General features: G+C 39.7%; 1 protein-coding gene across 1 annotated transcript; it reads right to left on the bottom strand.

Annotated features, from left to right (window-relative positions):
- Nucleotides 1-838: 838 nt before the first annotated feature.
- On the bottom strand, nucleotides 839-17,034 carry SLC38A2 (solute carrier family 38 member 2). The gene is made up of 16 exons (XM_030959708.1): nucleotides 16,782-17,034; nucleotides 15,932-16,119; nucleotides 15,581-15,662; nucleotides 15,334-15,449; nucleotides 12,400-12,473; nucleotides 12,210-12,302; nucleotides 11,933-12,014; nucleotides 8,921-9,003; nucleotides 7,891-7,949; nucleotides 7,605-7,754; nucleotides 6,810-6,889; nucleotides 6,627-6,727; nucleotides 6,114-6,238; nucleotides 5,382-5,526; nucleotides 5,170-5,267; nucleotides 839-4,430 (listed from the first exon to the last, which is right to left on the bottom strand). The coding sequence occupies exons 2-16, from the start codon at nucleotides 16,048-16,050 to the stop codon at nucleotides 4,332-4,334; spliced, it is 1,506 nt and encodes a 501-aa protein (XP_030815568.1). The 5' UTR covers nucleotides 16,051-16,119; nucleotides 16,782-17,034; the 3' UTR covers nucleotides 839-4,331.
- Between the last annotated feature and the right edge of the window lie 321 nt (nucleotides 17,035-17,355).

The following is a 17,355-nucleotide window of genomic DNA, read 5'->3' as shown; positions in this document are numbered from 1 at the left end:
CACTAAAATGAGAACTAGAAAGGAATGCAGGCATTCATCCCTCATCAGGATGGGCTTTGGAATTTGAGGAAACACATAAACACTGTACACACACAGAAAGCATCTTAAAAAAATAAAATAATGAACAGCTGCTAAGTGAGGATTCCAGGAAAACATACTATGCAATCCTGTAATTAATGCAACCTTAATTGAGGATTTCCTAACTTCAGAGCATATAACTACCTTTCTTAAGTATTCCTTTTGTATAGTGTTTTGCTGTACACATGACACACTGAGTTACAACTCCAGTGTCTCAACCAATTCTGAATATTTGGGACAGATATTCACATGACATATACAGTGTTATGGAGAACCAAGAACACATATGCTACTCTTGGTTTGTACCCAGTTTCCAAAATGGAAGCAAACCAGGCATACCGGTTTTGTAACTTTTTACAAACAGTTATTTATTTTTATAAACAGTTATTCTTCTCCTGGACATTCAAATGAAGGGAAGTGGCATAGGATTTTAGCAAGGCTCACTCATTTATTACACTTATACAAGATCTAACACATTGGGTCTTGTGTCCAGCTATGCCTTTTCCATAAAAGAAATTACTTAATGCAGGCTCCTTGTAGAATTTGATCTCTCATGCCCAGACTCATTCTCTTTACCCTTGTAGTGTCATAAGTTGCATAAGTTGCATAAGTGGATATAGTTGCATGCCATTTTCCTCCCCATCTTTTCTGAAAAGTGCTCAGTAAGTTAAAGATGCATGAAATTAAAGGTACACTTTTAGCATCATCTCTAAAGAAAATCCTCCAAATGCCTCCCCCAAGAGAAACATCACACCCTTGCTTAGGATTATCTGTTTATTTATTTCAGTTAAAACAAACATACAATGTTTCATTGAAACTGTGTTGCTGGCCACCAGTCTAGCCAGCAACAGTAGCTAGGCTGCTGGCCTCTCCCAGGAAGGTGGGTATTTACATATGTACACGGATGTACCGGCGCGTTAGATCGCAGAGGTGGTTAACTGCTGCATTCAGGAAATCCTAACATCCATGGGGAATTTTAGAGAGAAAGTACACATGAACCCCAACAATGCTTTCTATGGACCCAAGTGATTCCGGTGTTTATTGCAACATATACATTTGTAATAAATACAGTCTTAGTGTTTTCTTACACACCTTAGGCATAACATACTCCTTTCATCTCTGTAAGCATTACACTTTGTTGAAAAAGGCTCTTTCCTTTGACAGCTGTTACACAGATGTACAACATGGACAACTCCTTGAAATGCTGTAACAATCAGTAATGAGAGAGGAATATATACATAAATCCTGGACTCCAAACCTACATTATATACATTATACTTACAGTATATACACACATACAATTTATGTACATAGACTATCATAAATATTGAAAAATAGTTTTAGTTTTAATGGATTAATGCTTTATAAATAACATGTTACATTTATGACTGAAATATCATGGAAGACAGTAATGTCTAACTGAGGTGACAGAACAGTGGTTTAATACTGAAGCTGCTCTTTTAGGTGGTTTGTAATGTAGGTAACTTTAACAGACAGGTTTGGAAAAAAATAATAATTAAAAAAAAAATCACATGTTGGAAATCGACCCAGCCAAGTGGAACTCAACTGTTGCAGGTGGAGAGTCAGTCATCAAATTATATAACACATAATGTATAATCTGGAAATTGCTACATTCAGAGAATTAGTGACATGTACAATACACTATGAGGTGTCATCACAAAAATCTTCTTCCCTTCTGGTTGCCAAGAAGGATCTTGTAGTAACTTCTCACTTACGACTCCTTCCTCTTCTATGGTTGCTGCGAGAAAGGAGGATATTTCTCACTTTCTTTCCTCTTTTTAAAGGGAAGAATTTCATCCCTTATGTGCTACAAATTGCTCAAAGGTAGACAACATTTTAATCCTCTTCCACCTTTGCACATTTGTGGAGGAAGAAGAAAAGCTGCCAAAGTACTGAGGAGGCACGTGCTCAGCACTTCTGTGGAGATCAGGTAACATGGCAGTTAGCCATGGATGTACAGTACCTGAGGCAGAGAAGTACCTACAGAGCATTAGTCAGTGCTGACTCCAGGATCATTAATTGCCAGTTGAGTACCACCGAATTAATTATACAAATAACACATGAGGAATCTAACTTGCCATTACAGTTTTACTCTATAGTCTTAGTGACCAGTACTTACAGTCATGCAGAAGTATCAATACAAAATACCTGCAGTTGTTTTTCCATAGATTTTAAATGGCTGGGCAGAGCTTGACACTATCTGCCAAATGGTGACTATTGTTTAGATTTATTTCTGATTAATTCTACAAGAGCAAAAAAGTCTCAGGCACTGTTTAATCAATGGATTACAGGCCTTTACTTGGTCTCTCTGACACTGATGACTGAGCGGGACGTCATAAATGAGATTTTTACAGCATCGTGTCAGATGAAGACAGTTGACCACATTGCCATGACTATTTCATTAATAATCTCGGTCTAGGCTTTTGTACCCAATATTGCTGTTTGAGAACCTCTTATAAGCCAAGTATGCTGTTATACAAATGCTACCTCTCTTCAACCTGGGACAAGAATGAAAGAGCAAACATGCACTAGAAACAAAATAGCTCATCACAACAATACAGCACCTGTTTTATCAGCTAGGGCTCATTAGAAACGTATCTATTTCTGAAGCAAAGAAGTATGAGATGACTATCCAGTCTATGAGGTTATCTTTAATACTACTATACAGTATAAATTGGAAGAGGAATCCCAGTTGTGTATGTGAAGAGAGTTTGTACCAAGCATGAAATATTGGTGCAGTTATTTTGTGAATTTGACTCAGAAACAGAATAATCAAGTAATTCAAAATCCAATAACGGATGAGGAATTTGAGAAATACTGTACAGTTTTTAAATATTATACAACTAGAAGACAACATTAGGACTTTTTTGTTTTCCTACAGAGTGTTTCAAGATAGATTGGATAGAAAAAAATCCCAACAAACATTGTTACAACTGACAATGGACCTTAATAATAAAAGGAACTTGAGGAGGAAGTTTTGTATTAATGGCATCATTAGTGCCATTCAGTTTCTACCTACAACAGGAAAAAAACCCCAAAAAGCAAAAACCCCAGACCCTGTTTTACTCAATTGCACTACTGAGTACCTCAAGAAGGGAAATGTTAATGTCATCTTTACAATTTTAGATTACCTATGCTTTTCTCAAATGTACCCTTTTATAAAGGGTGGGTTTTTTTAAAGTTTGAAAATTTGCATTTCCACATCATTTTTGGTAACTAGTTACTTACGTAAGTCTGAAATGATTTTCAGGATTATTTTCTCTAAGGGAGCTTCATGGGAAGCATTTAGCATCAGAAAATTTTGACCTGAACTGGCTTATTTTCTGTTTTGGTCATTAGAAGCATTTTAAAAATAAAATTTCTTCTAACTATGCCTCTACAGAATCATAAAATATGTTGAGTGGGAAAGGACCCATCAGAACCACCATGTCCAACTCCTGGCCCTGCACAGGACACCCCAAGAACTACACCATGTGCCTGAGAGTTGTCCAAACACTTCTTGCATTCTGTCAGGCTTGGTGCTGTGACCACTTTCCAGTGCCCAAACAACCTCTGGGTAAAAAAGCTTTTCCTGATATCCAACCTAAACCTACCCTGACTCAGCTTCATGCCCTTTCCTTGGGTCCTGTCACTGGTGACATGAGTGAAGAGATCAAAAAAGTCAAACTAAGTTTAATTTAGGACACTAATTAAATATTTTTCCGAGCTCTTCTATGTTATTTTTTCATTATTTTTAGAAAAATGTTTCTTAAAGTCAAAATAGTGCTTTTGAGGTCCATAAGAATTTTTGGTACAAAAAATAATAGTGTTTCTCTCTTTCTCTTGCTCTCTCATTGGTTATTTAAACACTTTGCTGTAAATTAAAGAGTTCTTTCTCACATCAAATGGTTCCATTAGGCACATTCAAGTAAAATAACAAAATATCCAAGTAACAATGACGAAAGCCAAACATGGCTTGATAAAAGTCTACAGAGAGTTCTGTCCATTCTCTGGAATGGAATAAAGTTGTCACTTCCTTCAGCCAGACACTCACGTGGTTTGATGTCAATATCCACTTCCATCATGCAGAATAGTTTCTTAAAGACAGAGTTCAGATATTCTACAATCAGAAGAACCATCAACAAAGAATCTGCCTTTTAAAGGAAGCTGAATAGCTCGTTTTCATTCCCAGTAGGTATCTGAGTGAACACTGGCATTTGAAGTGGTGTATTACAGAGATTAAACCAGGGCAGTTAATGGCCATCAGATTTAACATTCTGGATCCAGTCTAGAATAATCAGTGTCATACACCCAGTCATCACAAGTATACCACTTAGAAAGAAGAATGAAGCCTGAAAAAGAAAACATAAAAGAAGTATTTCAGATTCTGCTATGACACTGTTGGTAAAACACAACATTCACCTATAAATTCATGCCCATGAACTAGCACAAATGCCATTGCTCACAGAGGACAAAGTAAAAGAGACAAGAGATCAAGTCAATGACAAGGAGTTAAGTGTCTTTCTCATATTTGGGGTCTTTTCTCAAATCAGAAAGTACATTTATTTTCAGTATAGCAGACCTCACCCTCAACTAAGGGAGGTGAATGTAGCTGCTGATAACCAGTCAGGCTATGCCACTGTGCTAACCTGACTGTCTCAGTATGTCTGACTGCATTATGAGGCAGTATGTCTATGATTAGTAAGAGCACCAAGAACAAACAAGATAACCCAAGCAATTGGCAAATATGAGCTTTTATGTGGAAAACTAAGTCTTAAAAGAATATTTGAAGAATGTTAAGGTTTTCTAAATACAGTTCTTAGGTTCTTAGCAGCAACAGAATGACCCAGCTACTGTTGAGATTTGGGGCCAGGGGCTGAGAGAAGTCACTGAAGTAAACTGAGTCTTGTGATGGCCAGTTCCTTGGTTTTGAGTTCCTGCAGCTCCTTGCAACTACCCAAGATAACATTAAATGCTAATTCACTGACTACCTTCACCAGGACTTCAAAATTCATAAACCATGAAGAAGATACTGAATTTTTTTGTTTTGAATTAGTAAGCAAGTGTAGTTACATATTTGTCTATACATACCCCAATCTTTTGCACTGACTTCATTGGTTCCTTCTTCACTAATTTGATATAGAAGGCAGAAGGAAGTATAAAGATCAGCATGGCAGCCGCAGAAGCACCTGCAGAGAAAAAGCATGGAAATAAATACTCATAAACAGGTAATTATACTTTAATTAGACTGGAACTGCTTTTTATGAAATGCAAAAGACTGCTTGATCTGACAAAATGCTTACCAATGAATCCAAAGATGTCTCGAATAGTAGGGACAAAGATAACGAGCACGTTGGTAAATGCCAGGAGAGAAATGGTAATGGAACAGTGACGCCACCAGCTGAACTCCTTCCCTGCCCACAGCAGCTGCGTAATGGAACTGCGGATCTTTGGAAGACAGGGGGGAAAAAAAAAGAGACAGTTAAGTCTTCATTTTGGAAGACAGTGATTTGTCACCTGAATTAGACCTTCCTTCTGAAAGTATTTTAACGTAATTTTCCTGAATGCTTCAGATTTTAATAGAAGGCGACAGACAAAAGTAATATGGAGAAAAAAACCAAAGAAAAGTATCTGGTTTGAACAAAAATTCCAGGAAATTTTGTAACATCTAGGGATGCTGCTCAACAATATACACATAAATGGCCAGATCACCGCCACAAGGTATGTACAAAAACATGCTGGCTTTTGTAAGCTGATAATACAACAGTGTAAGCTTATTTATAGAGGGGCAATCTGTTTCATTTCCCCAGTATAATCATACCAGGAACACTGTGTAACTGAATATATTTGTATTAGTGTTTAGTAAATGTTACATATTTATTGAATTAATAGTATAGCTAAAATTTATCAAGTTTATCAGAATGTTTCCTTTTTCAGTTAAGCGAAAAACTCTTCAGTTTTTCAATTAATAAAAAGGAGTTGCCAAATCAGTAAATGACTGCAGCAGTACAGTTGTTAAAAAAAAAATTACTTACGGGGAAAATAACTACAGGTACAGTGAGGGTTACAGCCATAAGCACAGCAAGACGCACAATAAGAAGGAGAACATCAGCACCCAGATAAGCAGAGTAGGTGTGAAGCAGTTCTGGTTCAACTTTTCCTATAAAGAAAACAGTATTTTAGTTAGATTTTGTTGACATACTTCTTAAACGTGCTTCTGCTGTAGATTCCACGCAAATTTTACAGTTACATCATCAATATGAACTGAAAGGCTCAAGAGCTCCTGTAAGAATGTATCCATTTTACACAGGGATGACTTGGAGGCACAGAATCTGGCTTAATCCAATTTTAATCCTATGTCTTGGGCCTAATTCTATTACTGATCTCCTTTAGGGTGTGCACTTACAGAAGTACTAAAAAAAAAAAAAGCCCGACTAACAGTGTATATTTAGAATGCATAGTAAATGCTTGCTTGTTCTATTTTTAAAATAACACTGTGATTTTGCAGAACATAAGACATTTAAAGAAAGCAAAGAGGCAATATTTACCATAAAAAGTCAAGTATCCAAAGAGAGCAGCCAACAAATACATGAGGAACATGGCAAAAAAAGATACATAGGACACATTCATCATTCTTTTACGGCTTCGGCTGTAAGAAAAAGTAACATTGTTAGTAGTGAGAACATACTATATTTGTTTGTTCAGTGAAATTACAGATATATAACACTTACCCTTTCAGTTCTTCATAAATAGGAAGAATTGCAGGATGACAGACAAAGGAAAATGTTAGGATTGGGACAGCATAAACAGTCTGAAAAAGAAAAAAAGTTTCTTAAGTATCTCAACAGACATTAGAAATTCACTTTACAAAATCATCAGGAGATTCTTCAGTTTTGGCCTTATTTGGTGATAAAGACCAGCTATTCTTTACAATGGAAACTGCAGAAAAAGTTTAAACAAGTTCATATTTTCTTAAAGCCAGATCCTGAGGTACCAAATAGTCTCAAATGTCACTGAATTCCATGGCGAGCTGAATGTATTTGCATTCAAAATCATGTTCAGCAACTCAGAGGTTTAAGCCATTAGATCTTGAACTTGGTATTGAGTATTACACATGTGGAGATTTATCACTGTAATTGGGAGCATTCATGAGTCAAGAATTTGTGACTGGGAACAAGTCAAACATCCTATTTGCACACTTTACAATTTTCTTCTGCAATCTACTTTTTAAAATGCTTCATTAACTTTTTTGAGAAAGCTTGAGAAATGCTGTGCTAACGAATGAGAGATGTGTTTTTTGCCACTCGAACAGGCACTTCAAGCTCCTTTAATTTCTGTGTATTTGGCATGTGGAAAAGCCCAGTCCCCATGAGGTAAACAGTGTCCAAGTCTACTGGAACAGAAAGTCTTAACACATCCCAATTTTAAAACTGGGCAACTGCTTGAAGGAAAAATGATCTAATTTATCTGCTACATGCTTAGTCTCAGTTATTCTCAACAGAGTATCTGATTTTTTGGTCAGTTACCTGTGAATTGAAGATGAAATATTTTGGCTTGCACATATCCTCACTTGATATATTTTCAGCTATCAAAGGTGCCACTGTTGCATTAAGTAATGTCATGTTCATGATGACACTGTCTGTAGGACAAGGAATCTGAAACATCTTCCAAATGACCTAGAAATAAAACCACGCATTTATTACTTTGACTAATGCAAGATGTGAAAAATTTTAGAAACTGCTTAATTTCACTTTGAAATGCAGTTTTACGAGCACTGTAAAGTTCACAAGAAGTTTACAAGATTATACTTACAACAATCAGAAAGAAGACCATGCAAAGTAAGGAAAATCCACTGGTATAGCCCAAATACCCTGTGATCAAGAAAGATAAAAAAAATTTAGGTATAATTAACAGAAACATCATTCAAGTCAAAACATAATGGCAAAATATATTCTGTCAAGTGATCTCTTTAGATTGTCATTTCCTTAGCATTACACAGAACAAATTAATTATTCATTGACTTTTGGCTAATCCCGACCCAGATCTGAAGGTTCTGAAAGACATATTAGGGTTTGTACATACAGTGAGTCTGTAATGTAAAACTTTTTAACTTACGAGTAAAAGAAGCAAACTAAAAAACTCACAGCAGCAACCATATGAATTGTTTATTGTATACTAAGAATGATATAGGATTAATTTTAACAGCACACACTATCAGATAACTTAGCCTTTTCCTTCTGTTTTTACTGATTTACTTCTAGAAAATAGTAATTTGAGAGAGTAATTCACAGTGAGACTCTTCAGTTATTGAAGTTTCACTACAGGATTCTCTGAATAAACAGCCTGTTATCTGAATTATGCACACGTATCACTGAATTACAGCCATTTCAGATAAAACATCTGGCATGAATATTCTGTTACTCCTTGGGATCTAAAATGAGAAGATACTGCCCAGAGTTAGCAGCCCTACGCTTTAAAGGCTGTTACAGGACAGCTGGTAACAATATTGTATTATTTCACCATTGACCAAAATAGGTCAAACTCTGGGATAAGAACAGAAACAGAAAGTTACTGTTGAGCTTCATTCTGAAGCCATCCTATCTGTTGTCCTTTAATCTTCCACAAACACATCTGTAATTTAGTATACTTGTCTTGGTTTTTATTTTCCTTTATTCAAGGAGATTGACAGCAATTACCTAAATGCTAAGTAGTCCCAAGAGACAAGTTTGGAGACAGCTGTTAATTCACACAGCATTTCAAGACTCAAACATTGCATCAACACATTTCACCACAGTTCTTCCAATGGGTGAAATTTTTATTTTGATTGCTCTCTATTACTTACCTAGATTTTTCAGCAGGGACAGGGGAAGAATGAGAATGACAGACACCAGCAGCACTAAGTAGTCACCATTGAGATACCATTGTCTGTAGAAAAGAAGGTAATATTTGTAAGTAATTAAGGATTTAAAAATTGCATTTGCAGTTTAGTCTTCCCTCTTATTTTCTACTACATATGGCTCCTTAAAAAAATGCACTACCTGATGTCACAAATGACAGCGTTTAATTTCCTATATGGACCTAACACCCTACAATAGCTTCTTATCTCACCCCAAACCTGCATTGTGCCTTTCCTTTAGTGTCCTTTTATAAAAATAATAACATCTGGAAGTCAGAAGACAGAAAAGTAAATGATTGGTTAGAAAAAAGTCAAGTGGGATCAATCACAGAAAAAAATATAATTTTCTTAAGTGCTGGTTCCCAGCTCTCCAGATGTGTTAGAATACTGCAGGGCCCCAGCAGGGTTTCCATTTTTAATGGAAATAAAATTCTGTTGGGTGCCCTGTGGGAATTAAAGAAAAACAGGCGAGGGCTGAAGGTAAGGCAGTAGCTCAAGCCCACTGGCTGAGAAAACTCCAACAAGCACTGGGAGTCTCTTGGAGGCACATTTCGTCCCTTTCAGTAGGGAAAACATGGTAAGAACTTCAGGGGCTTTTTCCTTCAGAACATTTCTGCCATTTTTTCTGTAAGAAGCAGCAACTATTTTTTCACAAAACATTTTTGAGCATTAGAAGATTAACATCTTTTTAGAAACACATAAAAACAAAGTCCTATAGGACCATCCTATATGCTTTAAGCAATTAAAGTAACACTGAGTTACACATTTATTCCCAAGTATTAATACTTTACATCCTATTATGATATCATTTAACAGTATTTATTTTAAAATGGACTGTATGCTATTTAGGTAAAAAGTTTAATTTTTAAATTTGTATATGCAAACTCAGTTGCTGAATTATATAGCCTTTTATATGATAATGGAAATATGGAATAATTAACAGACTTGCTCTGGATTTACATAATAAATGCAAAAATGATGTAGTCATTTCCTTCCTCAGATGGTTACTTGGGATAACTAGATGTAAAAAAGGAGTATTTTAAAAACTTCAGATGTATAGGACATTACACCATACACCTTTTTTGTCTTTTTTTTTAAATATAGTAACTTGTGGCAAATTTAAAAGAAATCACAACAAAGAAATTTCTTGCAGTCGATACAGTCACAAGAACATGCACTGCTATTGTGCATACCATAGAGAGGCCATCAGGACTTTCAGATCAAGGACTTCAAAGTCTTTCCGTCCTGAAGAGTAAAGAATGGGATTGTGCAGTTTTAAAATATAGCCAAATACTTTAGAAGTTGCTAAACAAATTTTAATAATGGAGCTAGTATTTGCAATATTGTCTCAGAAGTCCAGAAGTTCTTTTACAGTAAGCATTATTTTGGGACACTCAAACAGGTAAGTGCTTACATTTCGGGCCCCAGGCTGCCAGAGTGGAATCCATGCCAATGGTAGCCACCCAGACTCCCCTAAGCAATGCATGGAGAGAGTCAGTTAAACGGGGTTCACAATTGCCAGAGCACTGAGAAAATATTTACTTTAAATCAGTGTACAGTTACCTAGTCCCAGCCAACAAGAAAACATTTAAGATACAGATGTCAATTTCTTAATTTTCTCTGCCAGATTTGCAGAGCAGCAGCTGTATCCAGAGAGATTCACAGACTTTAACTTTCCCTCTTGAATTGCAACCAGTTTTGAATTCTTTACTGAAGATGGGACAGTTAAAAAATATTTGCCTCCGAGCCCTCTTCTAAATACTGGCTACTCCGAGGGCTCTCTTAAGAATCGAAAAACACGGGACTTGAATTCAGCCAAGGGAGAGAAATTAAGCTTCCCAGCAAAGGATTTTTAAACAACACTACTAAGTAAATAAGGGTAGGTGCAGTATTCAAGTACATTAAAAAATGAAAAGAAATGAAAAAAAATATGGCTAGCACTGTTATTATGACAGTATCTATCAGCAAGCTGAATGAACATCACCAAATGGCTTGAACCCCTTGGGGAACACGGCAGAAAAATGCCTACCTTCTGAACTCAGGCTTAGGTGTAAGTTGGAGTCTTGAGCTGCTCAGCCCTCTCAAGACTGGGACACTTCAGGACAAGGCACAGAAGTACAACTCTGAAGAGTGAGATTTATAGCACTTAACTCTATCCATCTGAACTCAGGCATCTTGTTTTTACACACCCTCTCAATACAGAGTGATATGATCACCTGCTCTTTGGAGACACACGAAATGTGTCTAAGTCAGGCGCGCCAAACTGATCCCTACAGAGGATCACCCTTCTCCACTGATTGTACTAAGACCATTGTAATGGTGAACTCAAAATAGGGTTAGATAAAATGAATCCTCTTTTTAAAGCCAAGCAGGAAAGCCACTCTGGAGTCAAGGTGTCTCCAGGGCGAGATGGCAAGGCATCTACCACTCTAGTCTTAGGTATATAAACTCTGGTTTAGGTCAATATCTAGTTTCTGACTCTTTTTGAGAACCGTTCTTTAAGACATTCCTTGCATAACTGCACCTTAGTCTTACATTTAATCACTTGCCACAGTATTTATACTAGAAAACTAAATTAATCAGACCGAACAATTTTGAATGCATTAAGAAAATAAATTTAAAAGACCCCAACAAAACAAAAAAACCAACCACAATCACATTTATCTTTCCTTATCAAGTGTATGTACTGACTGGTACATACATTAACACTTACCTGATGTTCTTTACAGAACAGCTTTCTGCAATATGATGCAATACCTGTATTTTTCTACCCTTTCCCCAGGTCAGGCTGGATCTAAATGAAGTGAAGCACTCAGGGGAAGGGAAAACTTACTGTATCTCTGTCTGAATAAGAAGCTACCCTATGGTGTACCGAACGTGGTCTTCATATAAAAGTATATACAGTCTCCGTATTTGTTTCTCCTAATAGTTTCTCTGATGAGGAGTTCTAACACCTACCCTGTGGTCTCTTCGATGTTCATAAATGTCTTGATGACCAATGGTAACTCATATTTCACTATGAAGAGGTAGCTTGACATAGCTGTAGGTGAATAACATCATAGATCATTACAAATATAGAATATGCCACACGATGCAAGAATCACAAAACATGTTTCATAACTTCACTTGAACACAAGTAGTTAATGAACACATGTTGTGTGACAAATAAGTCTCCAAGAATAAGCAGGGAACAATTACTATTGACAGTACAGACATTTTAAGATCTTGTCCTCACCTCCAATGTTCTGCATTGTAATTGATCCAGAAGCAGCAAGTTTTCCAGCCATACCAAATGCCTTCATTCCCAACTGTTCATATAATAAAGATCCTAAAAGAAAATACGATATCCCATTGGAAGAGTGTATTTCAAGAAAATATCATAAGAAACAAATACTACATATTTGTAAAATAGTAATTTGCCATACCTCCTTCATTGGCAGTCTTCAAAAGAAGATGCACTGAATACAAAGAAAATATTGAGACAAACAGCAGAAGAATCCTGGGAAGAGAAAAACACACAAATTTGTAATGACCATAAACAACTTATTAGAACCCTATTAAATAAAAATGTATCAAATATAAACATTACCCATATTAAGTTATTATATGGGGAAGGATTCTAAGGTCAGCTAAAAGTGTTCTGAAAACCCAATTAATGCTGTGCGTAGAAAGGATTTTATACTAAATTTCATTTCAGAGGCATACAAAGAAATTCTAATGTAGGCTTGAACAACGATTCTATTCAGTCTAAAGTGGCATAAGCACCACCAAGTGTCAGGCTATTATACTTGGCTACAGTTGGTAATAAATAAAATTATCAACGGGAATGCGTGCAGGTGGGGGGGGAAGGTTTGCATCCTTGTAAGAAACTGTGTTTTTCCCATCTTCCTGCCCCTGTTCAACATTGAGGCTAACTACAGCTGAAGTGAAGATTATCTCTTGGTCTTAAAAGAAATCAGCTTTTCAGCTTAAACCTGCGTTATGTTCTTTTTTTTATGTAAGGATGAAACTGCAAAAGCCTTAAAGAATTGAGTGAAAATTCAGACTCATTGAGAGCTGTGTTTTCAAATGGAAATACACATCTATTGTAATTTAAAAAAATTCTTTCCTCAAAAGTTAACTCTTCAGATGTGCTTACATGGGAATCGCTAGTGGCTTGTTTATCTTCCCCACAGCTTTTACAGGCAATGCATATTATTTCCAGAAGCACATTTGCATCACCTAAAATTCGGGTCTTTCAACAACAAATCTCTCCCACAACAAATGCACTTCCTGGAGTGGCACGCTAGGGGGGACTTCTCGGCTGCTGGAGAACACAGTGGAAAATTACAAGGCATTAAATAAAAAACCCTGGTCTTCCTTATACCAATGCAAGCATTTTGCTTAATAGGAAACCTGAGAATCAGCATATCAAAAATGGCTTAAAAAGGGCAAACTTTGCTTCCCAGAATACATTTCCTCTTGTGTCAGTTTTAATCTTGGTAAAGTTAGTACCAGTTTCCAGTTCTTTGTCCTGCACTTGGTAAAGTGCAGCACAAAGAACTGGAAACAAAAAGATCTGAGAAGCTTCAGAGATCTGTGTAGGAAACTTACGTTACTGTGCCAATTCACTAACACTGACACATGCACACAAATAAACCTCTCTATTTCTGACAGGTAGAGATTAACTAGGATTTGACTCAGCCATGAGGTAGGAACAGCTCAGCTGAGATGTGCCAGGGTTACACTACTTTAAAACAGCACAGACCCTGCACCTCTCAGTCCTAACATGGAATGGCTGCCTACAGTATTGACAAGATCAGTCAGCAAACTCATCTTGAAGCTCACTCTGTTTCTGGCTTCCAGACCATTCTATTCATTTATTTAGTGCTGACACAAGTGACAAGTCACAGCACTTACACAAGTGCCTCCACAGTCTTCGAAGAACTTACTGCCTAATCAACTGCATCTGGATCTGATTCTGTAACCTAGTTATTAAGAGCTGCCTGTAATGCCCTCATTGTCATCATAAATCCTCAGTATCATCTGTGATTAACTGCTTTCCTGCCTCAGAACTGTACCATCTACAAGTTTTGAAAGGTAGCAAGCTAGTTTGTCTTTCAAACAGCACTAATGCAAATAAGATCTGAATGCAGCATCTGGAAATAAAAAGCAACTAACTTGCCTCAGCACCCAATGGCTAAATTGACAGTTTTAAACAATTTTTTTCCTCAGAAAGGAGGACCCCTGAAGTCTGTTCAAATAGCTAACCTTAAATGCTCTTTTTTCCTCTCCTCAGAGACATTCTAATGTGCATTACATTGACTAGCTTTCACGTGCTGCAGAACATATTTAGAGCATGAATATCTATTCTAGATTCATGCTAAGTCATTCATTCGGTTTAGCATCACCTAAGCAAGTGAAAATCTTAGTAAAAGATTAACAAATCACCATATGTTTAAAATCCTTTAGGTCAGGACTTCACACATAGGTAGTTTCCTCAGTAAACCTGAGCACCACCCGATACACTGTGAAACATCTGGAAGTAAATCTGACCTACTTTCTGGAAATCTGGCAGCAGAGTCAGGGAAATTTTGAACTAAACATTGCTCTTCACATGTTCTTGAACATTCAGCACATTCATCTATTTCCAGGATAAAAACACAAAGCTCCTTTAAACATACCCATGGATACCCATTTGCAGACAAGTCACTGATAATACATGTTGTGTGAGCTGAACTGCCTCCAATACATGAAAAATGTACTTTCCTAAGACATTTAAAAGCACTGTACATAACTGTATCCTTATGTCATTTCCAATTACATTACTGTAGTCCTGCCCTACACCTCAAAGCTTTTGCCAATGTAGACAGGCCAATAAAGACAGGCTGGTTATTCCACATCCCTCCCTTGCAGGCAGACAGAAATTTTTATAGGTGTAACTGAAACCATACCCCTGAAGAGAGTGAGAGCACAGCAATAAAACAGACTTCTTTATTGGTTAAGTACATTGTAACTCTGTAGGCATAGTGATGTCAGTTGAGGAAAGCATAGATCACATCCCTGACTGGGACTTGGATAATAGAAGTTTCAGGGGAAGTCTATCAGTTATTCATGGAGAAACTACAGCCAAGTCAAGGAAAATTCACTGTAAAATGTTTTTGAGGGTTGCAGAACTTGCAATGAATTGGTTTAATTTTTGCAGGTTCTTCTGAATGTATCACAATCCTTAAATTCAAAACAAGCCTAAAATGCAATTTTTCACCTATGAAAGTGACTGGATATTTTCTAGGGGTCATATTCTTACACCATGTATTTTTCCATTATGAATTACACACCAGAAAGATGGGGTTTTTTTTGATGAGTCAAAAGATACTTACACAAAAAGAGCAATTCCAGTGTTAGCCATGGCAAAAGAAAGACCAAGGATGCCACTACCCACAATAGCATTGCTCAGATTAAATACTGACATTCCAAAGGAAGTAGTACCCGGATGCTGAGGAAAGACGGATAGGTAATAATTAATAGAAAGTTATTAGTCATCTCAGAATTAAAACAAACATAAAATTGGCAGTACATTTTTGTTTGTTTGTTTGTTTATTTGGAACGTCACTGCTGGGTACTTACATACTGAGTTTCGTATTTCTTCTTTCCAAGATTGGAGTCGAGCAAGAAATTTTGGTTTTCTGGATCAATATCCGCATAGTGGCTGCAAAACAACGTTACATCATTAGTGACTCTTTCGGGAACCTTGCATATTCACTTCCCGATCAGCATTTCCGATCCATTTCGAAGGGAAAAGGAAAAACCGACGGAATAACCCCGAAAGAACCACCCCACCTGCGAATGTGTCAGTGCGCGGAGCGTTGCGCCCGTCTCCGGCCGCAGCGATTCCCGTGTTTCCGTACGGATTTGCCGACAGACGCTCGGCACCGCCGGGTCTCCGGCCGGTGCCGCCCGCCGCGGGAGCCCCCTCACCTCTTCATGGCAGCCGGCTTGGTGGGGTAGGGGTAGCTGAAGTCGTTGCTGTTGGAGCTGTAGCTGCTGCTGTCCTCGTCGGGCGAGATGTTGAACTTGCCCATCTCGGCGCTGCTCATGCTGGCGGGGCGGGGGTCGGGGCTCGGCGGCGGCCGCTCTTTTGTCCTTGCCGGCGGGACTCGCCGCGCCTGCGGAGGGGGCGGGAGGCGACGTCAGTGCCGCAGCGGGCGCGAGCCCGTCACGTGGCCCCGCGGCCCCCGCCCGCCGCCGCCGCCGAGTGGAAAAGTACCAGGCGCGCGGGGCGGGGGGCGCGCGGACAAAGGTGAGCCCCGCGCCGGGGCGGGGGCGCGCGGCCGACACCGGCACCGGCATCGACACCGGCACCGCCCGGCCCGCACCGCACCGAGACAGCGGCACCGAGACAGCGGCACCGCCACGCCGCACTCCCCCCCCCCCCTCCGCCTCCCCGCCCCGATAGCGGAGAGCAGACTGATGCAACACCGATGGGCGATTGTCACATCGGCTGCCGGAGCCTCCCGCCCCGCGGCTGTCCCTCCCTGTGATTACCTCCCGCCTCCCTACCGGCGACACCGCGCGACCCGGCGTTTCCAACGGGAAAACGCAAACCGGTCGCGGGACCGCGTCGCGCCGCAGTCGCTCTGCGGCTTTGCCGCCTTTCCGGGATGCAGCAGCAGCGCATCCCTACGCGCGTCTCGGCGGAGCCCGGCAGGGTCTTGGCGACAAGCCGGGGCGCTGCCACCGCACAAAGGCGCGAAGGACGAGCCGTGCTCCGTCCGAAAAGTCACCCCGTTCTTCTTGGCGGCCCGGTAATAGCCAGCCCCTGCCGTACCTTCTACGCGCGAGCTTGAAAGCGAGGGTTTCTCCCGAAGCCTCGGAATAACGAGATTCTCCTGTCTCCGCTGCTACTTCTTGCAAGGGTAAAAAGAGCCCTTAACTATGAAATGTCAGCGAAAACAAACCCCTAGATAAATAAAGGTAGAAAAAAAATCGCGTAAAAAAGTCAGAGGTATCAAAAGGAAAGAAAATTTCGCGTCTGTATCGCTCCGGCGTCCCTCCCGGTCTGACGGCCCCCTCGAGGCGCCGCCGCTCTTCAGGCAGGAATGTGGGCGTGTCATGGCAGGGGCGCGGCGCCCGCCCGCCCGCAGGCGCGCCGCCCCCCCGTCCTGCCCGACTGACCCCCTGCCACCGCCCGGGCAGGGGCTAGGCGGCACAGCGGGCGGGGGGCGTCCCCGACTAGGGCTGGGAGCCGGTCACCGGCGGGGGTCGGGAGCGCGGCCGCTAACACATGAGCTCTCCAGTGTTTACATTGGGGCACTGGTTTACACGGCTGAGACGGGACGCTGCGGCGCTTGTCGGAAGCGTTCTGCCTGAGAGGCGCTTCTACCGGCCCAGTGCAGCATCCG

The sequence above is a fragment of the Camarhynchus parvulus genome, chromosome 1A, assembly GCF_901933205.1.
Source record: "Camarhynchus parvulus chromosome 1A, STF_HiC, whole genome shotgun sequence".
NCBI classification, from domain to species: Eukaryota; Metazoa; Chordata; class Aves; order Passeriformes; family Thraupidae; genus Camarhynchus; species Camarhynchus parvulus.
Note: the sequence above shows the minus strand (reverse complement) of the source record. Positions and strands in the feature narration are given on the sequence as shown.